The 27,914-nt window shown below is 47.1% G+C and overlaps 1 protein-coding gene across 1 annotated transcript; it reads right to left on the bottom strand.

Moving 5' to 3' along the window:
- Window positions 1–4,883: 4,883 nt before the first annotated feature.
- On the bottom strand, window positions 4,884–27,178 carry LOC120027905 (band 4.1-like protein 3). The gene is made up of 10 exons (XM_038972999.1): window positions 27,173–27,178; window positions 21,918–22,022; window positions 21,780–21,822; window positions 21,553–21,628; window positions 20,148–20,366; window positions 19,594–19,681; window positions 14,248–14,400; window positions 13,969–14,066; window positions 13,542–13,717; window positions 4,884–5,164 (listed from the first exon to the last, which is right to left on the bottom strand). Exons 1-10 carry the CDS (start codon window positions 27,176–27,178, stop codon window positions 4,884–4,886), a joined length of 1,245 nt encoding a protein of 414 aa, XP_038828927.1.
- Between the last annotated feature and the right edge of the window lie 736 nt (window positions 27,179–27,914).

The following is a 27,914-nucleotide window of genomic DNA, read 5'->3' as shown; positions in this document are numbered from 1 at the left end:
TGTTATAACAACTACCTGTTACAAACCCCTCATGTTGTCTGTTATAACTACCTGTTACAAACCCCTCATGCTGTCTGTTATAACAACTACCTGTTACAAACCCCTCATGCTGTCTGTTATAACAACTACCTGTTACAAACCCTTCATGCTGTCTGTTACAACAACTACCTGTTACAAACCCCTCATGTTTTCTGTTATAACAGCTACCTGTTACAAACCCCTCATGTTGTCTGTTATAACAACTACCTGTTACAAACCCTTCATGCTGTCTGTTATAACTACCTGTTACAAACCCCTCATGCTGTCTGTTATAACAACTACCTGTTACAAACCCCTCATGTTTTCTGTTATAACAACTACCTGTTACAAACCCCTCATGCTGTCTGTTATAACAACTACCTGTTACAAACCCCTCATGCTGTCTGTTATAACAACTACCTGTTACAAACCCCTCATGTTGTCTGTTATAACAACTACCTGTTACAAACCCCTCATGTTGTCTGTTATAACAACTACCTGTTACAAACCCCTCATGTTGTCTGTTATAACTACCTGTTACAAACCCCTCATGCTGTCTGTTATAACTACCTGTTACAAACCCCTCATGTTGTCTGTTACAACAACTACCTGTTACAAACCCCTCATGTTGTCTGTTATAACTACCTGTTACAAACCCCTCATGTTGTCTGTTATAACAACTACCTGTTACAAACCCCTCATGCTGTCTGTTATAACAACGACCTGTTACAAACCCCTCATGTTGTCTGTTATAACAGCTACCTGTTACAAACCCCTCATGCTGTCTGTTATAACAACCAGCTGTTACAAACCCCTCATGCTGTCTGTTATAACAACTACCTGTTACAAACCCCTCATGTTGTCTGTTATAACAACTACCTGTTACAAACCCCTCATGCTGTCTGTTATAACAACTACCTGTTACAAACCCCTCATGCTGTCTGTTATAACAACCAGCTGTTACAAACCCCTCATGCTGTCTGTTATAACTACCTGTTACAAACCCCTCATGTTGTCTGTTATAACTACCTGTTACAAACCCCTCATGCTGTCTGTTATAACAACTACCTGTTACAAACCCCTCATGCTGTCTGTTATAACAACTACCTGTTACAAACCCCTCATGCTGTCTGTTATAACAACTACCTGTTACAAACCCCTCATGTTGTCTGTTATAACAACTACCTGTTACAAACCCCTCATGCTGTCTGTTATAACTACCTGTTACAAACCCCTCATGTTGTCTGTTATAACAACTACCTGTTACAAACCCTCATGCTGTCTGTTATAACAACTACCTGTTACAAACCCCTCATGCTGTCTGTTATAACAACTACCTGTTACAAACCCCTCATGTTGTCTGTTATAACTACCTGTTACAAACCCCTCATGCTGTCTGTTATAACAACTACCTGTTACAAACCCCTCATGCTGTCTGTTATAACAACAACCTGTTGCAAACCCCTCATGTTTTCTGTTATAACAGCTACCTGTTACAAACCCCTCATGCTGTCTGTTATAACAACTACCTGTTACAAACCCCTCATGCTGTCTGTTATAACAACTACCTGTTGCAAACCCCTCATGTTTTCTGTTATAACAGCTACCTGTTACAAACCCCTCATGTTGTCTGTTATAACTACCTGTTACAAACCCCTCATGCTGTCTGTTATAACAACTACCTGTTACAAACCCCTCATGCTGTCTGTTATAACAACTACCTGTTACAAACCCCTCATGTTGTCTGTTATAACAACTACCTGTTACAAACCCCTCATGTTGTCTGTTATAACAACTACCTGTTACAAACCCCTCATGCTGTCTGTTATAACAACTACCTGTTACAAACCCTTCATGCTGTCTGTTACAACAACTACCTGTTACAAACCCCTCATGTTTTCTGTTATAACAGCTACCTGTTACAAACCCCTCATGTTATCTGTTATAACAACTACCTGTTACAAACCCCTCATGTTGTCTGTTATAACTACCTGTTACAAACACCTCATGTTGTCTGTTATAACAACTACCTGTTACAAACCCCTCATGCTGTCTGTTATAACAACTACCTGTTACAAACCCCTCATGCTGTCTGTTATAACAACTACCTGTTACAAACCCCTCATGCTGTCTGTTATAACAACTACCTGTTACAAACCCCTCATGCTGTCTGTTATAACAACTACCTGTTACAAACCCCTCATGTTGTCTGTTATAACTACCGGTTACAAACCCCTCATGTTATCTGTTATAACAACTACCTGTTACAAACCCCTCATGCTGTCTGTTATAACAACTACCTGTTGCAAACCCCTCATGTTTTCTGTTATAACAGCTACTTGTTACAAACCCCTCATGCTGTCTGTTATAACAACTACCTGTTACAAACCCCTCATGTTGTCTGTTATAATAACTACCTGTTACAAACCCCTCATGTTGTCTGTTATAACTACCTGTTACAAACCCCTCATGTTGTCTGTTATAACAACTACCTGTTACAAACCCTCATGCTGTCTGTTATAACAACTACCTGTTACAAACCCCTCATGTTGTCTGTTATAACTACCTGTTACAAACACCTCATGTTGTCTGTTATAACAACTACCTGTTACAAACCCCTCATGCTGTCTGTTATAACAACTACCTGTTACAAACCCCTCATGCTGTCTGTTATAACAACTACCTGTTACAAACCCCTCATGCTGTCTGTTATAACAACTACCTGTTACAAACCCCTCATGCTGTCTGTTATAACAACTACCTGTTACAAACCCCTCATGCTGTCTGTTATAACAACTACCTGTTACAAACCCCTCATGCTGTCTGTTATAACAACTACCTGTTACAAACCCCTCATGTTATCTGTTATAACTACCTGTTACAAACACCTCATGTTGTCTGTTATAACAACTACCTGTTGCAAACCCCTCATGTTTTCTGTTATAACAGCTACTTGTTACAAACCCCTCATGCTGTCTGTTATAACAACTACCTGTTACAAACCCCTCATGTTGTCTGTTATAATAACTACCTGTTACAAACCCCTCATGTTGTCTGTTATAACAACTACCTGTTACAAACCCCTCATGCTGTCTGTTATAACAACTACCTGTTACAAACCCTCATGCTGTCTGTTATAACAACCAGCTGTTACAAACCCTCATGCTGTCTGTTATAACAACCAGCTGTTACAAACCCTCATGCTGTCTGTTATAACAACTACCTGTTGCAAACCCCTCATGTTTTCTGTTATAACAGCTACCTGTTACAAACCCCTCATGCTGTCTGTTATAACAACTACCTGTTACAAACCCTCATGTTGTCTGTTATAACAACTACCTGTTACAAACCCCTCATGCTGTCTGTTATAACAACTACCTGTTACAAACCCCTCATGTTGATGACATAAAAAATTGTAATTCCACTGTTACTGTCCAAACCAAGTCCTTGAGCAAAAGTCCCCACCATGCACTAGCCTGCTGTTCCATACAATACCAACCTCTAACATCAGCACACTATGTCTGACAAACACATTCTCCCGCTTTATTCATCTTATGAGACTGTTCTGGAAAGAAAATGACAGTCCGTTAGATTTTATTACATGTCAAATCTATATCTCCTCGTAGATTGCAGCTGTTGATTGTGCAGCCTTCAGTGATTTTGAATCCCAGGTTCACAGGTTGTGGGTGAAATGGTCGTTTGACCAGCTGTGGATAAAATGAGTGGTAATGTGTGTTAAGGTGCCATACTTTAGTTAGTATACCTGTGTCTTTAACTCGGACTCATCCTCCTGGTCCGACTGGCAGCATGGGAAGCACAGAGAGGGAATTTGATATCAAAACCGGAATACAACACACGTTATAGCTTACGAGAGGAACTATCAAATAACATCAGATATTGTTGAAATAGAAATGTGAAACCAAAGAACGTAAGATTTCTACAAGAGATGAGAGTTGAGGTGACTAGTGACTACCCATGTTACAAACCTCCGTGGCTGTCAGTTCACCATCGACACCAGTGTCAGTCAGTTCAGTCTGTTAAGTAGTAACACAACAGCATGAGGAGAAAGAGAACCGTGGCTGTTAGGGTTGAGTATAGCATTTCCCAGAACTCATATTTACCTAAACATTAGCTATTAGGAAAAGTGGTTGAACAAAGTAGTGACAGTAAACTGTTTTCGGGGTAAAAAAAAACCCAACAGGAAATGCATTAAAACATATTCAGATAACCTATGTCAACATAATATCATTAAACTACATTACAGATGACTCCACCAGCTTGAGGTCACTCTCCCGCCTTATAAATGTTCATCACGAATGCAATTAACGTTAGTAGTTTGACCTTTGGATTCTACTAAGAACCCTTATCCTAGGTAACTAGTAAGTACAGACATTACATCTGCCAAAGTTCATTCAGGTTAAGCTCCTTGTCATCAATTTGTTCACTAAAAAAAGCCATTTTTATTTCTACATTTCAAATAGTCTGGCCCTGCCTTTCGCTGAGTGTTCTGGCACTGATCTGAAGTTGCCCCTCTGCCAGAGTATTGAAGGTTCAGGTCAGTTCTCCATTAGTGACTTATCAGGGACCTGCCTACCTGATAGAGAGAGTGGCAGAGCGTGAAAGCACGGGGCGGCATCCCCAGACAATGAGATTTGTGCTACTTTGCTACCCTAGAAGGAGAAAGGCCATCTGGCTCTAGTCTGTCTGACAGAATAGCTCTGGCTGGCGCTAGCTACTTTCTACTCTTGGCTCCGGCAATAAACAGCTGTCATTTTCAGAGTGGAATCTGGGTACTCAGAGGAAGGTATTATAGAATGCTCTCAGGGGTGGGCAAAGGACAGAGATATTTGATTGGGTGTGGAGAACTATACCTTGGTGTCGTGTCGAATGGGAGAGGTTGGACTTGGTAGAGAGATCTCGGTGGCTTTCGTGGTCTCATCCTCCTCCTCCACCTCCTCCACCTCCACCTCTACTTCCACCTCTACTTCCACCTCCACTTCCACCTCCACTTCCACCTCCACTTCCACCTCTACTTCCACCTCTTCCTCCGCCTTCCTCTCCTCCACCTTTTTCTCCGGTGTCACGGTGGTGATGAGGTCGCTCATGGCGATGCCCTTCGCCCTTCCGTATAGGTCCGAGCCCATCTCTGAAGCATGCACATAGACGCACATGCACGCACACGCACGGACACAAGCACGCACATACCCACACACACATACACACACAGATCATTTTCCATTTAGGGAATTGTCATTTTCCTTTAACGGAGGCAATATTGCAGGTCAGCGGGTTGGAGAGGTAATGCTAATGAGCTACAGTCTGTATCAGCATAGTCATCACAGCCATTGATTCAGGAGATACAGGAGATATTAAATCCCATTCTTGTTGATAATAACAAATAATAACATATTATCAACATCAGAGCTTTTCTATCAGATATGATCTGTAATTAAAGCAATATTCTGAAACCATTGTGTGGTTTGAAATGACAAAGCTAGCCCTGAGCATTTCATATACAAAAGTATGTGGACACCACCACAGCATACAATGACATTCTAGACAATTATGTGCTTCCAACTTTGTGGCAACAGTTTGGGGAAGGCCCTTTCCTGTTTCAGCATGACAATTCCCCGCGCACCAAGCGAGGTCCATACAGAAATGATTGTCGAGATCGGTGTGGAAGAATTTGACTGGCCTGCACAGAGCCCTGACCTCAACCTCATCAAACACCTTTGAGATAAATTGGAATGCCAACTGCTAGCCAGGCCTAATCGCCCAACATCAGTTGCCGACCTCACTAATGCTCGTGGCTGAATGGAAGCAAGTCCCTGCAGCAGCAATGTTCCAACATCTAGTGGAAAGCCTTCCCAGAAGAGTGGCGGCCGTTCTGTCAGCAAAGGGTGGAACAACTCCATATTAATGCCCATGATTTTGGAATGAGATGTTTGATGAGCAGGTGTCCACATACTTTAGACTTATATAGATCATGTAGTGTAGCTGCTCATAGCATCTTATCAGCAGTATGATATTATACAACAATATCATCAAGAGTTTCAGGTTAAACAGTAAGCAACTAGTGAAATACCAGGGTCCACATTTATGAGGAGAAAAGGGGTTTTCTGATTTGCTATCAGTTTCCATGCAGAGGTTTTTCTGATTGGTTGACTACTCTCATCATAAATGCTCTCTATTTACATCTTCTGGGACTGAAATGCTAAATCCCTGATAACCTGTCATGTTTAAGCTCCTCTATACGCAGGCCTTATAAACATTCTTTAACTTACCGCAGCTTTGGAATGTTCCCCATTGACTGGAAATCAAAGGCTCAAACTACTTGTTAAAGGCTCCTTTCACACACTGAAATATCAATAAAAAAACTACTGCATCAGGGTCTAAACGAGTCAGGAAATCCAAAGGTATTGGATGTGCTGTTAACTGACAAATAAAAAGATGCTCCATCGTTGCTATGAGTCAGTTACAGATAAGAGAATGGACTTCATCCCTGTTGTGGACCCAAACACAGCTAAGAAACTGTATTCTATCATTCAGCCAAGAAAAACACATATCCTAACCAATATTAACTGTATCTAGGTTAACTTGTACCATCACCCTACATCTGTGACGGCACAGAAAGCACTCTGACTCCATGGGGTACATTGATACCCCAGGTAATCTTAGGTTTTATTACATACAGTCGGGAGGAACTACTGAATATAAGAGCAACGTCAACTCACCATCATTACGACCAGGAATATGACTTTCCCGAAGCGGATCCTGTGTTTTGCCTTCCACCCAGGACAATGGATCTGATCCCAGCCGGCGATCCTAAACAACGTCGCCGTAAAAGGGGCAAACGAAGCGGTCTTCTGGTCAGGCTCCGGAGACGGGCACATCGCGCACCACTCCCTAGCATACTACTCGCCAATGTCCAGTCTCTTGACAACAAGGTTGATGAAATCCGAGCAAGGGTTGCCTTCCAGAGAGACATCAGAGACTGTAACGTTCTTTGCTTCACGGAAACATGGCTCACTCGAGAGACGCTATCGGAGTCGGTGCAGCCAGCTGGTTTCTTCACGCATCGCGCCGACAGAAACAAGCATCTCTCTGGTAAGAAGAGGGGCGGGGGGGTATGCCTTATGATTAACGAGACGTGGTGTGATCATAACAACATACAGGAACTCAAGTCCTTCTGCTCACCTGACTTAGAATTCCTCACAATCAAATGTCGACCGCATTATCTACCAAGGGAATTCTCTTCGATTATAATCACAGCCGTATATATTCCCCCCCAAGCAGGCACATCGATGGCCCTGAACGAACTTTATTTGACTCTATGTAAACTGGAAACCACATATCCTGAGGCTGCATTCATTGAAGCTGGGGATTTTAACAAGGCTAATCTGAAAACAAGACTCCCTAAATTCTATCAGCATATCGATTGCGCAACCAGGGCTGGTAAAACCCTGGATCATTGTTATTCTAACTTCCGCGACGCATATAAGGCCCTCCCCCGCTCTCCTTTCGGAAAAGCTGACCACGACTCCATTTTGTTGCTTCCAGCCTACAGACAGAAACTAAAACAAGAAGCTCCCGCGCTCAGGTCTGTTCAACGCTGGTCCGACCAATCTGATTCCACGCTTCAAGACTGCTTTGATCACTTAGAATTCCGTGGATTCCGTGGATTGGGATATGTTCCGCATTGCGTCCAACAACAACATTGACGAATACGCTGATTCGGTGAGCGAGTTCATTAGAAAGTGCATCGGCGATGTCGTACCCACAACAACTATTAAAACATTCCCAAATCAGAAACCGTGGATTGATGGCAGCATTCGCGCGAAACTGAAAGCGCGAACCACTGCTTTTAACCCGGGCAAGGTGCCGGAAACATGACCGAATACAAACAGTGTAGCTATTCCCTCCGCAAGGCAATCAAACAAGCTAAGCGTCAGTATAGAGACAAAGTAGAGTTGCAATTCAACGGCTCAGACACAAGAGGTATGTGGCAGGGTCTACAGTCAATCACGGATTACAAAAAGAAAACCAGCCCCGTCGCGGACCAGGATGTCTTGCTCCCAGACAGACTAAATAACTTCTTTGCTCGCTTTGAGGACAATACAGTGCCACTGACACGGCCCGCTACCAAAACCTGCGGACTCTCCTTCACTGCAGCCGACGTGAGTAAAACATTTAAATGTGTTAACCCTCGCAGGGCTGCAGGCCCAGACGGCATCCCCAGCCGCGTCCTCAGAGCATGAATGTATCACTAGCCACTTTAAACAATGCCACTTAATATAATGTATATGTATATACTGTACTCTATATCATCTCCTGCATCTTGCCATCTTTATGTAATACATGTATCACTAGCCACTTTAAACTATGCACTTTTATGTTTACATACCCTACATACCCTCGATACCATCTACTGTATCTTGCCTATGCCGTTCTGTACCATCACTCATTCATATATCTTTATGTACATATTCTTTATCCCTTTACACTTGTGTGTATAAGGTAGTAGTTGTGGAATTGTTAGGTTAGATTACTCGTTGGTTATTACTGCATTGTCGGAACTAGAAGCACAAGCATTTCGCTACACTCGCATTAACATCTGCTAACCATGTGTATTTGACAAATACAATTTGATTTGATTTGATGTTACGAGCTGGGAGAAAAAGTGAGTAAATGTCAAGTCTCCTTATAGATACGGGCCCACATTAGCCAATAGCGGCCAAGCTAACACAACAAGGCGTTTTTTGTTTCCTCCATATTTTTTGGGAAACAAACAACTGCAAGTGAACAGCTGTGAAGCAAAGGCCATGGGTGCATTCCCATGCTAGGCAGGGACCCCCCCAATCAGCACGGGAGCATGCAAGCCTGGTCAGCACTGAGGGGGGAGTCTCTAACATGGGCCCAAAATACAAAACAAAATGGCCCTCGTCAAAAATAGGAAAAGGGAAGAAGCAGAAATGTGATAATTAACTAGCAGGCATAGATAGCAGGGGCTACATCTACTGTTAGCGCGTACAGAGACACACAGTGCATGATATCTACCTGTTGGTTTAGCGCCGTTAAAACTAGCAGGTGGTTCAATTCTCGGGGATACAGACTGGGGGGTATTCCTTTTGGGTGAACTCCTTTTGGGTGAACTCCTATTGGGTGAACTCCTTTTGGGTGAACTCCTTTTGGGTGAACTCCTATTGGGTGAACTCCTATTGGGTGAACTCCTATTGGGTGAACTTCTATTGGGTGAACTTCTATTGGGTGAACTCCTATTGGGTGAACTCCTTTTGGGTGAACTCCTTTTGGGTGAACTCCTTTTGGGTGTACTCTGCGGAGCTGAGGAGGATTGCATAGAAATTCAATATTAACATGATGACATAATACTATTCAATTCTGAGCATTAGGGAGTCAGCTGAGCACTTGAGAGAATATTGTTGGTTTATATTATAATTCTGTAGAAATATTGACTATGGATTTGAATACATGAATGTTAAAGGATGTGTACGTTGTATCTGGTTGACAGTGTTATGGAAAGCCTCAGACTAAGAGATGGAGTTGAGTCTTACAGTGCTAGAGGATGGATACACTTTCGGATGGGAGGAGAACCAACCTTCAGACACTGAACTGGCTCCCATCAATGAGGAGTTGAGACATAAATATCAATGTTGCCTTTTCGGTCCAATGATAATGACGAGTCTGAATCTAATACGGGCCCCGAGGAGGCTCATATTCAATTGGCACCACACCCAATTGGCAGAGTCTCTCTTCCACATCAGTTAGCTAGTGAAATTCCGCCAAAAGAGCTCGTCACCCCGAGATGAGACATCAGATGGGGACGCCACCTACAACAACATTTACATTCAAATGGACCGGTTTTCATCCACAGTTCTGATACGATAGTGACGGCCCACGCCGGCAATCAAGACAAAGACAGCTGGCTCACAGAGCTCTGGAGGGGGCATAAATAAAATGAAAAAAACAAATTCTCCAATTAATCAATGAACGGGGCCGAACAGGGGAGAACTGGGGGTTACAGGGGAGGACGGGGAGAACGAGTGGGAACAGGGGAGAATGGGGGAGAACACGGGGTTACAGGGGAGAACGAGTGGGAACAGGGGAGAATGGGGGAGAACAGGGGTTTACAGGGGAGAATGGGGGGTTACAGGGGAGAACAGGGGAGAATGGGGGAGAACAGGGGGTTACAGGGGGGAACAGGGGGTTACAGGGGAGAATGGGGGAGAACAGGGAGGAACAGGGGGTTACAGGGAGGAACAGGGGGTTACAGGGAGGAACAGGGGGTTACAGGGAGGAACAGGGGGTTACAGGGAGGAACAGGGGGTTACAGGGAGGAACAGGGGGTTACAGGGGAGAACAGGGGGTTACAGGGAGGAACAGGGGGTTACAGGGGGGAACAGGGGGTTACAGGGAGGAACAGGGGGTTACAGGGAGGAACAGGGGGTTACAGGGAGGAACAGGGGGTTACAGGGGGGAACAGGGGGTTACAGGGGGGAACAGGGGGTTACAGGGAGGAACAGGGGGTTACAGGGGAGAACAGGGGGTTACAGGGAGGAACAGGGGGTTACAGGGGGAACAGGGGGTTACAGGGAGGAACAGGGGGTTACAGGGAGGAACAGGGGGTTACAGGGAGGAACAGGGGGTTACAGGGGGGAACAGGGGGTTACAGGGAGGAACAGGGGGTTACAGGGGAGAACAGGGGGTTACAGGGAGGAACAGGGGGTTACAGGGAGGAACAGGGGGTTACAGGGAGGAACAGGGGGTTACAGGGGAGAACAGGGGGTTACAGGGAGGAACAGGGGGTTACAGGGAGGAACAGGGGGTTACAGGGGAGAACAGGGGGTTACAGGGAGGAACAGGGGGTTACAGGGAGGAACAGGGGGTTACAGGGAGGAACAGGGGGTTACAGGGGGGAACAGGGGGTTACAGGGAGGAACAGGGGGTTACAGGGAGGAACAGGGGGTTACAGGGAGGAACAGGGGGTTACAGGGAGGAACAGGGGGTTACAGGGGAGGAACAGGGGGTTACAGGGAGGAACAGGGGGTTACAGGGAGGAACAGGGGGTTACAGGGAGGAACAGGGGGTTACAGGGGGGAACAGGGGGTTACAGGGAGGAACAGGGGGTTACAGGGAGGAACAGGGGGTTACAGGGAGGAACAGGGGGTTACAGGGAGGAACAGGGGGTTACAGGGGGGAACAGGGGGTTACAGGGGAGAACAGGGGGTTACAGGGGAGAACAGGGGGTTACAGGGAGGAACAGGGGGTTACAGGGAGGAACAGGGGGTTACAGGGAGGAACAGGGGGTTACAGGGAGGAACAGGGGGTTACAGGGGAGAACAGGGGGTTACAGGGAGGAACAGGGGGTTACAGGGGGGAACAGGGGGTTACAGGGAGGAACAGGGGGTTACAGGGAGGAACAGGGGGTTACAGGGAGGAACAGGGGGTTACAGGGAGGAACAGGGGGTTACAGGGAGGAACAGGGGGTTACAGGGAGGAACAGGGGGTTACAGGGGAGAACAGGGGGTTACAGGGAGGAACAGGGGGTTACAGGGAGGAACAGGGGGTTACAGGGGGGGAACAGGGGGTTACAGGGGAGAACAGGGAGAATAGGGGAGAACAGGGGAAAACGGGGGAGAACAGGGGGTTACAGGGTAGAACTGGGAGAACGGGTGAGGACAGGGGAGAACAGGGGAGAACGGGTGGGACCAGGGGAAAATGGGGTTACAGGAGAGAACGGGGGAGAACAGGGGGTTACAGGGTAGAACTGCGAGAACGGGTGAGGACAGGGGAGAACAGGGGAGAACGGGTGGGACCAGGGGAGAACAGGGGAGAACGGGTGGGACCAGGGGAGAACTGGGAGAAAGGGTGAGGACAGGGGAGAACAGGGGAGAACGGGTGGGGACAGGGGAGAACGGGTGAGGACAGGGGAGAACAGGGGAGAACGGGTGGGACAGGGGAGAACTGGGAGAACGGGTGAGGACAGGGGAGAACAGGGGAGAACGGGTGGGGACAGGGGAGAACAGGGGAGAACGGGTGAGGACAGGGGAGAACGGGTGGGGACAGGGGCGAACAGGGGAGAACGGGTGAGGACAGGGGAGAACAGGGGAGAACGGGTGAGGACAGGGGAGAACAGGGGAGAACGGGTGAGGACAGGGGAGAACAGGGGAGAACGGGTGAGGACAGGGGAGAACAGGGGAGAACGGGTGGGGACAGGGGAGAACAGGGGAGAACGGGTGAGGACAGGGGAGAACGGGTGGGGACAGGGGCGAACAGGGGAGAACGGGTGAGGACAGGGGAGAACAGGGGAGAACGGGTGAGGACAGGGGAGAACAGGGGAGAACGGGTGAGGACAGGGGAGAACAGGGGAGAACGGGTGAGGACAGGGGAGAACAGGGGAGAACGGGTGAGGACAGGGGAGAACAGGGGAGAACGGGTGAGGACAGGGGAGAACAGGGGAGAACGGGTGAGGACAGGGGAGAACAGGGGAGAACGGGTGAGGACAGGGGAGAACAGGGGAGAACGGGTGGGACCAGGGGAGAACAAAAGCAGAGGGTGCGTTGCCGAGCGAAGATGTCAAAATAACACAATGGGGTTATAATGATAAATTCCTGTGGCGAGTATCCATTCCCTCTTCGTACACAGCCGCTGTCACTATGAGCCATTTAACTGCAGCTACCTCTGTGAGCTGGCCTGAAAAATAAAGGACATTACCCATGGTCTGGGACTGGTTGATAAAGACAAGGGAGAGGGGGACAGCCCTGGCTACTTTGAGGGGATGAAAAGGCGATGTGAGTGCAGAGCAGCGAGGATAAAACAACGGCTACAAGCTGTAATGAGTCTGAGCGGCATACTGAGGCTTTAGCGACTTCACAGCACGGCTGCTTAGGGAGGTTCTCTTAAGCTTTCATGTAGACTGGGAAATGGTGAAGCTATCAAGGAAACGGCCACATTCAAGACAAACGGTGAACAAAATGGCTCTGTGGAGAATATAAAGTTGCATTGTTGCATCGTTCTAGGGAATTTCAAGGGAAAGTATACCAAATACCAATTCCCTATTCACGCCAGTGGCACTTGTAAGCCCATGACAGGTCTGGGAGGACCTGAGTGAATGTCAATGGTTGTGAAGACCAAATCAAGTGTGATTGATTGACAGATGTCACAATGTGTGCAGTGGTATGGCCATTATGACAGATGGGTTCATTAATTGATTGGTGCCTGAGCTGTATGGTCAAATGTACTGCCCTCTTGACACCCTATCAGCTGAATTCAACAGCTAGAGATAGTGACTTCAAAATAGGCTGGACATAGAGACAGAGGGGGACAAGGACAACATGATTTTCTTGTTCATTTAGGTTGAGTTGTTTTTGGTTGATGTCCTGTACCTAGCTTTATGGTGGCGCACTCAATGCTTTCAGGCTAACTTTCCCAACACAAACTCTATGGGAAGAAATGTGACACAATCGTCTTTCATTCCTAAGAGAAATGTTGATGGAACTACGAACCTCCGTCCAGGCTGCGCGACATGATGTAGCGCTTGCTGGTGGAGCGCTCGAAGCGGGGTGCCGGACGGACGATCTGGGAGCTGGCTCGTCGCGTCTGGGCCTGGGTTCTCCCGCTGTATCGGAACTTAGAGCCCAGGTTTAGGAACTTCTTGGGGGGAGTTTCTGGAGACACCAACCTAGAGGACAGAGAGGAATGGTGAGGTCAGGAGAACAAGGAGGAGACATGAATCTACCTAGAGGTCAAGAAAGACACACTATGACAGCAGGGATAGGCAAATGATCCTGGAGGGAAGCAGGGCATGCAGGCTTTTGCTCCAGCCCAGCGTGAAGATAACCAAGACAATATACAATAGCTATAAATTTACTTTCAAAACCCTCCACTGAAATGGCAGATGTCTACACGTTGAGGTGGTGGCCCAGGTCTCACCTGAAAAAGGTGTGGTGCTCCACGCAGACTTTCCATAGTCTCTTGGCCGCCCTATGGTTGGGGAGCTTGAACCCGATGGTGCTTTCAAACTGCTCAAACTGACGGCAAAACATACAGAAAAAACACACACACACACACACACACACACGTCATTCTATGTGATGCCATTCTATGCAATGCCATTCTATGCAATGCCATTCTACGTACATGAAACATGATAGGGACACTTCTTTCATGTGAGGTGCTTTCATGTCAGGAGGGCCATGCTGACATGCTTACCTCTCCGGGGCGTATTTTGATGTAGAAATTATTCCTTTTATAGGAGATCTTGAGGACCTTGGGCCAGGCGAACCTGTTGATGCGCAGGCGGTCACGGTAGATCAGAAGACCGCTAGAGCACACGCCCAACATGATCTCAACACCCTCAGAATCCTGGGAAGGACCGGCAGGAACACACACCGTGGTCAACAACTTGACACTGCTATACTTTTTATTTTATTCTTTACTGCAAAATTCCTGAAACCTCTGCCAACTGGTATAAAAAAAAACTGGGAACTTTAGGAAAGTTTCTGGAATGTTGTAACTCTAACTAGTTTCACATTGGAGGTAGCCTGGGTGTCAGTCAGTTTGGGCTTGACTCAACCCACTTTTTGGATGTTGTCCTCAGTTTACTGTCGGCAGGGCTAGTCAACTCCATGCCTAAAGGGCCAAAGTGCTCCTGGTTTTCTTTACTACCTAGTAGTTAATTGACTGATGAATGTTACTAATTGACCCAGAGAGTCCAGAGGTGTTTCGGCCCTCCAGGCCTGGTGTTAAACGGTCCTGTTCTACAGTATGTCCACTCTTTACTAGACTCCTATACCAAGTAGAAATAATAGAGCTTCCTCTTTTATTTCTTATTTCTCGTGTTTTTTATTTGTGTTTTCGTTATACTTTTAAAAATATTGAATAGTGCACTGTTGGGTAGGGCTTGCAAGTTCAGCATTTAACTGTACTTGTGCATGTGACAAATAAAATGTGACCACAATAACAGGAAAGTAGTTGACTAATGCCAAAACAGACTGAAAACCAGGCTAAAAAAGGCTTCTTGAGTGTAATAAAAAAATTGGTTCACAATATCCAGACACCAACACTTTCTCCTACAAAGAAGATAGACGGCCTGAGACACCTGGCGATGCAGCAAGCCAATTATCATTTCTCAATGACGGATTCAAATTAGCTTTGTCATTTTTCAAAAATGAAATGAAAACATCATGAGAGCTGTTGTAATGTCGACGGACACATTTCACCGAAACCAAGAACTCAAGAGACAAGAAATGGACTTACATTAACAGAAACCAATTATTTATCCTAAAACTATCTATTATCACAGCTCCCACTTTCACTAGTGATATATCTGGCTTTATTGCCAAGAGCAGGTCTTTCTCAATTGCCCAAAAATTCTGTCCTCTCCTCACCTCTTCTCCTTCATTGCACTGATCTGAAAGAAGTGACCAGGTGAAAGCCAGTCTAATGATCATCTTCCTCCATATTGTTTTTACCTGTCACGTTCCAATCAGTGCAGATGAAGTTAAGGAGACGAGAGTAGCACAGATTTTGAAGACAATTTACAGAGCACACTGATGTACTTGTCTTAGCTATGTAAATGTGTACTGAACAAAAATATAAACGCAACATGCAACAATTTTCAAAGATTTTAATGAGTTACAGTTCATAGAAGGAAATCAGTCAACTGAAATTCATTAAGCCCTAATCTATACATTTCACATGACTGGGCAGGGACGCAGCCATGGGTGGGCCTGTGAGGGCATAGGCCCACCCATTTGGGAGCCAGGCCCAGCCATTCAGAATGACCCCCCGCCCCCCACACACACAAATATTTTAATGAACATTAAAATCTCTGGCAACAGCTCTGTTGGACATTGCTGCAGTCAGCATGCCAATTGCTCCCTCAAAACGTGAGACATCTGTGGCGTTGTGTTGTGTGACAAAACGGAGCATTTTAGAGTGGCCTTTATTTGTCCCCAGCACAAGGTGCACCTGTGTAATGATCATGCTGTTTAATTCGCTTTGTGATATGCCACACCTGTCAGGTGGATGGATTATCTTGGAAAAGGAGAAATGCTCACTAACAGGGATGTGAACATATTTGTGCACAACATAGCGTAGCGTTTATATTTTTGTTCAGTATAGTTTAGGGTAGTAACGAGCAACACTCAGGTATGTTCAGCTGTGCTGTTCTATGAACTGTGTTCCAGTTTCATAGATGCTGAAGGTCTACAATGCAGCAGGGGGCATTTTGTCTAAACTTTCATTCGCACACCTAAGTACATCGCAATATGATGGCATTGCAAGGCCAGTGAATGTAATGGTGATGGAGGAGTCTATCACTCATGAGGCAAAGCCTATGACTGCAGGGACATCTACTCTTGTCTAAAATCTAATGCCATGTTCCAATTTTCACACTAGCATACCACCTGAAATGCATTCCTGATTGCTTCATTCACGTGGCATGTTAGTGTGGATATTGGAACGTAGCCTATGTGGGGCTAAGATGGCTGATACTAGTCACATGACGTCACGATGATGAGGCCTTCCCCAAAAGGTCTTGAAGTCTGCAGATCAACACAGTTGGGGTGTCACAGAGCAGATGGGGGGACAGAGGGGGTCCACAACTCCCTGTGAGTGGGATATTAGCACTGGGGCTATGAAGGGTGGGGGGTGGGTGATGTCCTATACCTCACAACAGCCACCTAAGAGACTACAACTACAGGCATCCACAATGTCAACTCGAAACTGTGGTGAGCCAACCCACAGCTCCAAACGATGGACTCTAACAGTCCAAGGTCATGCACAAAGACAGGGGTTTTCAGACAGGGACACATGTAACATACATGTAACTCTACATACACACAAACAAAATGCAAGCCTTACCTCGCCCTTAGCTGGAGACAAGCACTCAAACAGGCTTCCTACCAACTAGGACATTCAGTAAAAATAAGAAAACACAGTCACAGGCTGTTCTGACCAGAGGGAGGGTTTCCATGCTATCAGTGTCATCTCTTATTTGGTTATTAATGCAAATCTTAAGTGCTTATAGCGGCATGTCATTATTTCATTATTATTATTTTTCAAGACAAAACAATATGCTTACTCTCTTACACATTTGGTGTGAGGAGGTGTTGTGAAACATTTTTGGTTTGAATCGTTTTTCCATCATTCACATGAGGTCAGATGATATAACCCAATCAATTGTTGGGTCAGGCTATATATACATGGCTGGCTACGGAACTGTATTATTATTATTATTATTCATTTTTTGACCCCTTTTTCTCCCCGATTTCGTGGCATCCAATTGGTAGTTACAGTCTTGTCTCATCGTTGCAACTCCCGTACGGACTCGGGACAGGCGAAGGTCGAGAGCCGTGCGTTCTCCTAAACACAACCCAATCAAGCCGCACTGCTTCTTCACACAATGCTCACTTAACCCGGAAGCCAGTCACAACAATGTGTCAGAGGAAACACCGTGCACCTGGCGACCGCGTCAGCGTGCATTGCGCCCGGCCCGCCACAGGAGTCACTGATGCATTATGGGAAAGGACATCCATGTCGGCCAAACCCTCCCCTAACCCGGATGACGCTGGGCCGATTGTGCGCCACCCCATGGGTCCCCGGTCGCGGGCGGCTGGGACCGAGCCTGGACTCGAACCTAGAATCTCTAGTGGCACAGCTAGCCTTAGACCACTGCACCACTCAGGAGGCCACGGCAACAGAAATGCAAATGTCCAAACAATGTTTCTTTGATGAAGACAAAAATGTGCCATATTTGTAAAAAGTTGAGCTAAGATCTAAAAAAAAAAATACTGGTATTTTATCTGACTGTGTCATTTCCATTCAAATCTATGATATTTTATCTGACTGTGTCATTTCCATTCAAATCTATTATATTTTATCTGACTGTGTCATTTCCATTCAAATCTATGATATTTTATCTGACTGTGTCATTTCCATTCAAATCTATTATATTTTATCTGACTGTGTCATTTCCATTCAAATCTATTATATTTTATCTGACTGTGTCATTTCCATTCAAATCTATGATATTTTATCTGACTGTGCCATTTCCATTCAAATCTATGGTAATTTATCTGACTGTGCCATATGCATTCAAATCTATGTCAGCGAATTGGGCCGGAGTTTTTGATTTACTTGGTTACTTAGATTTGGGTAGTTAGTCCTAAAATGTGATCCCCAGCTGACATTGCAAACAACAGAAACAACCAACATAGTTACAAAGGAACAATATTCAACACAAAACAGAGATTAGCAAGTAATAGGTAGACCATGTATAGCGAACACACCTCTAATAGGCTAAATTCATTAATTTAAACTAAACTAAACTTATTTCTCCTAGACCTGGGTTTTTGAGGTGTCACTGAGAGCAGTATACAACACCATGGATTGGACCTGAAGTGGGTTTTTGAGGTGTCACTGAGAGCAGTACACAACACCATAGATTGGATCTGAAGTGGGTTTTGAGGTGTCACTGAGAGCAGTACACAGCACCATGGATTGGACCTGAAGTGGGTTTTGAGGTGTCACTGAGAGCAGTACACAACACCATAGATTGGATCTGAAGTGGGTTTTGAGGTGTCACTGAGAGCAGTACACAACACCATGGATTGGACCTGAAGTGGGTTTTGAGGTGTCACTGAGAGCAGTACACAACACCATAGATTGGATCTGAAGTGGGTTTTGAGGTGTCACTGAGAGCAGTACACAACACCATAGATTGGATCTGAAGTGGGTTTTGAGGTGTCACTGAGCAGTACACAACACCATGGATTGGACCTGAAGTGGGTTTTGAGGTGTCACTGAGAGCAGTACACAACACCATGGATTGGACCTGAAGTGGGTTTTGAGGTGTCACTGAGGCAGTACACAACACCATGGATTGGACCTGAAAAGGGTATTGTGGTGTCACTGAGAGCAGTACACAACACCATGGATTGGACCTGAGGTGGGTTTTGAGGTGTCACTGAGGCAGTACACAACACCATGGATTGGACCTGAAGTGGGTTTTGAGGTGTCACTGAGAGCAGTACACAACACCAAGGATTGGACCTGAGGGTTCAAACAACAATGATCCAAATGGCTATTGAAGCTGCTGGCGGTCAAATGACAGGGAACCAGGCAGCATCATGCAGCTGCTGGGGGTCAAAGGACAGGGAACCAGGCAGCATCATGCAGCTGCTGGGGGTCAAAGGACAGGGAACCAGGCAGCATCATGCAGCTGCTGGGGGTCAAAGGACAGGGAACCAGGCAGCATCATGCAGCTGCTGGGGGTCAAAGGACAGGGAACCAGGCAGCATCATGCAGCTGCTGGGGGTCAAAGGACAGGGAACCAGGCAGCATCATGCAGCTGCTGGGGGTCAAAGGACAGGGAACCAGGCAGCATCATGCAGCTGCTGGGGGTCAAAGGACAGGGAACCAGGCAGCATCATGCAGGTCATAACAATAGGGCTTTTTCAATTCATGACAGGGCAGGCATTTTGAAAAAAAACAACAGGGTTGGGGTCAGTAACAGGTAGCCTGTTTTGTCAAAGTTGAATTAGGCCACTTTACCTTGGCATGGTGCAGGTCAACTCCGTACATGGAAAGCTTCTTCACGTTTTCCAGGAAGTGCATCTCAGCGTCAGCTGGCGTCATTCCTCTGGAGAGATAAAGACAAGACACAGCTTTTTGTATGGGCTTTTGACAGCTACTTTTGAAACCATGACCTTCTCTTCCATCAGACAGACGGACAGACACATGTACAGATCACCAGACTGACTTGTAGTTCTAGAGAGACAGACGAACAGACAACCAGACTGACTTGTAGTTCTAGAGAGACAGATGGACAGACAACCAGACTGACTTCTACACTCTTAGAAAAAAAGGTGCTATCTAGAACCGAAAAGGGCTGTCCCGATAGGAGAACCCTTTGAAGAACCTTTTAGGTACCAGGTAGAACCCTTTTGGTTCCAGCTAGAACCCTTTTGAGTTCCACGTAGAACCCTTTCCATAGAAGGTTCTACGTGGAACCCAAAATAGTTTTACCTGGAACCAGAAAGGGTTCTCGTATGGGAACTGATGAAGAACCCTTTCTTCTAAGTGTAGTTCTCAACAGACAGACTAACTTGTAGTTTTTGTGCAGGTCCATGACCTTCTCCTCCAGCTCCTTGGTCTGGTTGGGGGCGAAGCGGAACTCGCTGACGTAGTCCGTCCCAGACTCCTCGAGATCGTAGTCCCCCAACTCTGATTGAACCGTGTAGGATCCCAGCACCGTGTGGGTGGCGAAAGAGCATGGCAGACGCCCAGACACCACGTCATCCCTCAACTGGAGGCACAGGTAATATCTGGAAGGGGAGAGAAAGGGATGAGAGGGCGAGGGACAGATAGAGAGGGGTGAGGAAAGAGAAAGGAGAGTGAGGGATGGAGTTTGTGTCATGAGGAGAGACAAAAGTGTGAGAGAAATGGAGAAAAAAGAGAAAGAGCGAGAAATAGGTAATTGGAAATAAAATGCACACAGCACAGTATTTCATTGATAAAAAAAATTCATTTGTTATTATGCTTATATACACTGACTATACCAAACATTACGAACACCTTCCTAATATTAAGGTTCATCCCCCCGGCCTCCCGAGTGGTGCAGTGGTCTAAGGCTAGCTGTGCCACTAGAGATTCTGTGTTCGAGTCCAGGCTCTGTCGCAGCCGGCTGCGACCGGGAGACCCATGTGGCGGCGCACAATTGGCTCAGCGTCGTCTGGGTTAGGGGAGGGTTTGGCCGGCAGGGATGTTCTTGTCCCATCGCGCACTAGCGACTCCTGTGGCGGGCCGGGCGCAGTGCACGCTGACACGGTCGCCAGGTGTACCGTGTTTCCTCCGACACATTGGTGTGGCTTGCTTCCGGGTTAAGTGAGCATTGTGTGAAGAAGCAGTGCGGCCTGATTGGGTTGTGTTTAGGAGAACGCACGGCTCTCGACCTTCGCCTGTCCCGAGTCCGTACGGGAGTTGCAGCGATGAGACAAGACTGTAACTACCAATTGGATACCACGAAATTGGGGAGAAAAAGGGGTCAAAATAAATAAATAAACGTTTCATCCCCTTTTCCCCTCAGAACAGCCTCAATTCGTCGATTTTACAAGGTGTCGAAAGCGTTCCACAGGGATGCTGGCCCATGTTGACTCCAATGCTTCCCACAGTTGAGTGAAGTTGGCTGGATGTCATTTGGGTGCTGGATCATTCTTGTTACACACAGAAAACTGTTGAGTGTGAAAAACCCAGCAGCGTTGTAGTTGTTGACACAAACCGGTGTGACTGGCACCTACTACCATACCCCGTTCAAAGCCACTTCAATCTTTTGTCTTGCCCATTCACTCAAGGCTTAAAAATCCTTCTCTAACCTGTTTCCTCTCCTTCATCTACAGTGATTGAAGTTCACTTGGATTCACTTGTTCAGTCTATGTCATGAAAAGAGCAAGTGTCCTTAATGTTTTGTATACTCAGTGTATATCCCGAAAGTGGAACTATAGAAAGTGTAACCTTGTAATATCCTCAGACAGCTGGGCAGGGTCTGGAGGGTAGAACTTCACATTGAATGAAAAGTTCCAGGCGGCTCCTGCAGCGTACAAAAACAAACATTTAATTGAAATGACCATTGAACAGCAGGAAATAACCCAGATTGTGCCTTTAAGCCTGAGTAACTAGCATGCTGGCTAACTTTCAAACCACGCAGAGAAATAACGTTCAAAAACCCATATTCTACACACCTCTGATCTGTTTCTTCATCTCCTTGGATTGGTCTAACCAGTTCTGGTTCAAGAGTTCAAGAAGACAGTGTTAATTCACGTCAAAACATGTTCAAAACACCCCTAATTATACAGCAAAATCAACAAGACAAATTCCACCTTTTGGTTTTCGATGTCCCGGAATGTGATGCCAAAGTAGTCCTTTTCCAGGAGGTTGAGCTGCTCACACACTTTGTCAAATAACACATGGCCTCTCTCCCGTTTCTGCAGATAGAGACGAAACACTTAGATTAACCTACATTCTATTAGTCCTGAAATTATACATTGGACAGATGTATACTGCGGCATACAATGTTTCGGATCTCAAACCCCTCCTAAATGACAACGGCATCCCAGCGCACTAAATTGTGATATATTCCTCCCACCGGTTCGGGAGCCGTTTAATGATGGATAGCACTAAAGAAGAGAATCCACACGACTCAACCATGACTCAACTCTCTACAGGGGAAGAAGTCGCCTGTTAAAAGGGCTCCACTCCCATCTCCCAGCATCACACCATTTTATGTCACATCATGATGAGTGTCCTAATGTCTGCTACCCTGCCTGGCCCTCGCAGGGTGAGATCCAAGGCTCCCTGCCGCCATGATACGTCAACCTGTGAGGCTCCTATTGCTACCTCTAAATAAGCAACATGCCTTAATGCTACGTAATAATAGCCCAATGAAGTGCTTATACAGAGCCGTGAAAAAGTATTTGCCCCCTTTCTGATTTTCTCTATTTTTGCATATCTTTGATACTGAATGTTATCAGATCTTCAACCCAAATTTTGAATTTTGGCCCACTCTCCCATGCAGAACTGCCTTAACTCAGCGGCATTTGTGTATTTTTTGTGTGTGTTTTTTTACACCCCTTTATCTCCCCAATTTTGTGGTATCCAATTGGTAGTTACAGTCTTGTCCCATCGCTGCAACTCCCGTATGGACTCGGGAGAGGCAAAGTTCAAGAGCAGTGAGTCCTCCGAAACACAACCCAGCCAAGCCACACTGCTTCTTGACACATGCCCACTTAACCCGGAAGCCAGCCACACCAATGTGTCGGAGGAAACACTGTACACCTGGCGCCCGTGTCAGCGTGCATTGCGCCCGGGCCCACCACAGGAGTCGCTAGTGCAAGTTGGGACAAGAACATCCCTGCCGGCCAAACCCTCCCCTAACCCGGACGACGCTGGGACAATTGCGCGCCACCCCATGGGTCTCCCGGTCGCGGCCGGCTGCAACAGAGTCCGGACTTGAACCAGGATCTCTGGTTCATCGCAGTGTCTTAGACCTCTGCGCCACTTGGGAGGCCTTCATTTGTGTTTTTCTAAGCCTGAACTGCTCATTTCACAGCCTGCCACAACATCTCAATTGGGATTAGGTCTGGACTTTGACTAGGCCATTCTAAAATTTCTAATTTGTTGCTTTTTAACCATTTTCATGTAGACTTGATTGTGTGTTTTGGATCATTGTCTTGCTGCATGACCCAGCTGTGCTTCAGCTTACAGACGGATGACCTGACATTCTCTTGTAGAATTATCTGATACAGAGCAGAATTCATGGTACCTTCTATTAAGGCAAGTCGTCCTGTTCCTGAGGCAGCAAAGCATCCCCAAACCATCACACTACCACCACCACGCTTGACCTTCGGTATGAGGTTCTTACTATGGAATGCAGTGTTTGGTTTTCACGAGACATAAGGGGACCCATCTCATCCAAAAAGTTGACAAAAAGCACCTGGAAGCACCTGGATGATCATCAAGTCTCTTGGGAGGATGTTCTACGGACAGATGTATAACAAAATTATAACTTTTTGGACAACATGGGTCCCATTATGTCTGGCGAAAACCAAACACTCTGTTGTCGAAGATAATTTTCCTGCGCTGCAGGAAATTCAAATGAGCTTTGTGATTGACATAAATTCACAAAAAAAATTACAATCTCTTGCTCGCTCAAGCGCTAAAGCACCAGACAGAATTACATTTCCTACTACTGCGACATTCAAATGTACAAAAATGTACCTGCAATGCAGCCATACACATCAACAACTGTTTTATATAGCTTAATAACACAAGATATATTGGTCTCCACTACGACATACAAGTGTATCTGAAATGCAGGACCTAAACTATAGCCCACTGCAGCCTATCAAAATGTATTGCCCGTTAGAAATGATCAAGAAATATTGTATATATAATCAAATGCTCCTGCTGCAGGATTATTTTACACCTGCGACAAAACTGGTATGTCCAAATATGTCACCTTGAAACGGAGAAAGATTAAGAGTGTCACGATCGTCAATGGGAGAGAGAGAGGACCAAGGCGCAGCGTGTGGAAAATACATCTTCTCTTTAATTGGAAGAAGGACAACGAAACAAAACAACAAACAGACGAACGTGAAGCTATCAAAAGACTAAGTGCAAACATGCAACACAGACATAGACACAGACAATTACCCACAAAACCACAATGCCTATGACTGCCTTAAATATGGCTCTCAATCAGAGACAATGAACCACAGCTGCCTCTAATTGAGAACCAATCTAGGCAGCCATAGACATAACTAGACAACTACACTAGACACTACAAAAACACATACATTCCCCATGTCACACCCTGACCTAACTAAAAAACATAAAGAAAACAAAGAATACTAAGGCCAGGGCGTGACAGTACCCCCCCCCAAAGGTGCGGACTCCGACCGCACAAACTGACATAGAAAGGGGAGGGTCCGGGGTGGGCCCCATCATGGCGGCGGCTCGGGTGCGGGACGTGTCCCCCACTCCACCATTGTCAATACCCGCTTTGGTAGCCTCCTCCAAATGGCCACCCTCCAAATTAACCCCACTGGATTAGGGGGCAGCACCGGACTGAGGGGCAACACCGGAATGAGGGGCAGCTCCGGACTGAGGGGCGGCAGCTCCGGACTGAGGGACGGCAGCTCCGGACTGAGGGACGGCAGCTCCGGACTGAGGGACGGCAGCTCCGGACTGAGGGACGGCTCTGGCTGGTCATGGCTGGCTGACGGCTCTGGCTGGTCATGGCTGGCTGACGGCTCTGGCTGGTCATGGCTGGCTGACGGCTCTGGCTGGTCATGGCTGGCTGACGGCTCTGGCTGGTCATGGCTGGCTGACGGCTCTGGCTGGTCATGGCTGGCTGACGGCTCTGGCTGGTCATGGCTGGATGACGGCTCTGGCTGGTCATGGCTGGATGACGGCTCTGGCTGGTCATGGCTGGATGACGGCTCGGGCTGATCCTGTCTGGCGGAAGGCTCTGGCTGATCCTGTCTGGCGGAAGGCTCTGGCTGATCCTGTCTGGCGGAAGGCTCTGGCTGATCCTGTCTGGCGGAAGGCTCTGGCTGATCCTGTCTGGCGGAAGGCTCTGGCTGATCCTGTCTGGCGGAAGGCTCTGGCTGCTTCTGTCTGGCGGAAGGCTCTGGCTGCTCCTGTCTGGCGGAAGGCTCTAGCGGCTCCTGTCTGGCGGACGGCTCTGAAGGCTCATGGCAGACGGGCGGCTTTGAAGGCTCAGTCCAGACGGGCAGTTCATGCGGCGCTTGGCAGACGGACAGTTCAGACGGCGTTGGGCAGACGGGCAGTTCAGGCGCCGCTGGGCAGACGGGCAGTTCAGGCGCCGCTGGGCAGACGGGCAGTTCAGGCGCCGCTGGGCAGACGGGCAGTTCAGGCGCCGCTGGGCAGACGGCAGACTCTGGCCGGCTGAGACGCACTGTAGGCCTGGTGCGTGGTGCCGGAACTGGAGGCACCGGGTTAAGGACACGCACCTTCAGGCTAGTGCGGGGAGCAGCAACAGGACGCACAGGACTCTGGGGACACACAGGAGGCTTGGTGCGTGGTGTAGGCACTGGTGGTAATGGGCTGGAGACACGCACCATAGGGCTAGTGCGTGGAGGAGGAACAGGGCTCTGGAAACACACTGGAAGCCTGGTGCGTGGTGTAGGCACTGGTGGTACTGGGCTGGGGCGGGGAGGTGGCGCCGGAAATACCGGACCGTGCAGGCGTACTGGCTCCCTTGAGCACTGAGCCTGCCCAACCTTACCTGGTTGTATGCTCCCCGTCGCCCGACCAGTGCGGGGAGGTGGAATAACCCGCACCGGCCTATGTAGGCGAACCGGGGACACCATGCGTAAGGCTGGTGCCATGTAAGCCGGCCCGAGGAGACGCACTGGTGGCCAGATGCGTTGGGCCGGCTTCATGACATCCGGCTCAACGCTCAATCTAGCCCGGCCGATACGTGGAGCTGGAATGTACCGAACCGGGCTATGCACGCGTACAGGAGACACCATGCGCTCTACTGCGTAACACGGTGTCTGCCCGTACTCTCGCTCTCCACGGTTAGCCTGGGAAGTGGGCGCAGGTCTCCTACCTGCCCTCGGCCCACTACCTCTTGGCCCACTACCTCTTAGCCCCCCCCCAAGAAAATTTCGGGTTGTACTCACGGGCTTCCAGCCTTGCTTCCGTGCTGCCTCCTCATATCGCCGCCTCTCTGCTTTCGCTGCCTCCAGCTCAGCTTTGGGGCGGCGATATTCTCCTGGTTGAGCCCAAGGTCCCTTACCATCCAATTCGTCCTCCCATGTCCAGAAATCCTGTGTAGGTGGGTCCTGTTGCCGCTTGACACGCCGCTTGGTCTGATTTAGGTGGGTAATTCTGTCACGATCGTCAATGGGAGAGAGAGAGGACCAAGGCGCAGCGTGTGGAAAATACATCTTCTCTTTAATTGGAAGAAGGACAACGAAACAAAACAACAAACAGACGAACGTGAAGCTATCAAAAGACTAAGTGCAAACATGCAACACAGACATAGACACAGACAATTACCCACAAAACCACAATGCCTATGACTGCCTTAAATATGGCTCTCAATCAGAGACAATGAACCACAGCTGCCTCTAATTGAGAACCAATCTAGGCAGCCATAGACATAACTAGACAACTACACTAGACACTACAAAAACACATACATTCCCCATGTCACACCCTGACCTAACTAAAAAACATAAAGAAAACAAAGAATACTAAGGCCAGGGCGTGACAAAGAGGGTTATTTTGCAGAGTGTTTCTGGAGTAAAAAGAAAACAAGGGTTCCAAAAGGGTTCTTTGGCTGTCCCCATAGGAGAACCCTTTTTGGTTCCAGGTAGAAACCTTTTTTGGTTTTAGGTAGAACTCTTTTGGGTTCCACGTAGAACCTTCTGTGGAAAGGGTTCTACTTGGAACCAAAATGGTTCTACCTGGAACCAAAAAGGTTCTTCAAAGGGCTCTCCTATGGGGGCAGCCGAAGAACCCTTTTCAGTTCTAGATAGCACCTTTTTTTCTAAGAGTGTTGCTAGGTTTGTTAAAAGTGAGACAAACCAAGTCTGCAGCGTACCGTCATCTCCCATTGGTCTCAGTTAGTGTGTCTTGACGTACACTGAGACTGTTGTTACATCTGTCCACAGAATACTCCAAGACTCCGATAATTATCTCTCTCATCACGATCAGAGAGACAAAACTCCTCCAAGAAAAACACATCTGCTCCTTCTGTTGTCACTTCCTCTGAAAGCGTGGGATCAAAATGAATACTTGAGATGGGCTATTCGGAAGTTATGCCAGTCAAGCCCACAATAAAGTACAAAACAACTGTGTGTGTGTGTGTGTGTGTGTGTGTGTGTGTGTGTGTGTGTGTGTGTGTGTGTGTGTGTGTGTGTGTGTGTGTGTGTGTGTGTGTGTGTGTGTGTGTGTGTATGCAGCAAGAAACATATAGGAGGCAAGAAAATCCCATATTTTTGTAAATGAGGAACATGCTAATGGTAGGTCTCAGTGATTTACTGTGAAACGCAGTCAAGCCATTTCCCAGGTCGTACGGCCTCTTGGGGAGCCACTTAACCACTGTAACCTCATTAAAAATGACCAGTAATAATCTAAGCTTCAGGCAACTGCCAAAATAAAGGAAACACTTGGGGGATACAACGAATATTGAAAGCAGGTGCTTCCACACAGGTGTGGTTTTTGGAGTTAAATTAAGCAATTAACATCCCATCATGTATAAAACGCCCAGTTACCCATTATTCTGGCTACCATGGCTAGAAGAAGAGATGTCAGTGACTTTGAAAGAGGGGTCTCAAAGGAGC

This window comes from Salvelinus namaycush, chromosome 33 (genome assembly GCF_016432855.1).
Source record: "Salvelinus namaycush isolate Seneca chromosome 33, SaNama_1.0, whole genome shotgun sequence".
Lineage (NCBI taxonomy): Eukaryota > Metazoa > Chordata > Actinopteri > Salmoniformes > Salmonidae > Salvelinus > Salvelinus namaycush.
This window is presented reverse-complemented; position numbering and strand designations above follow the sequence as displayed.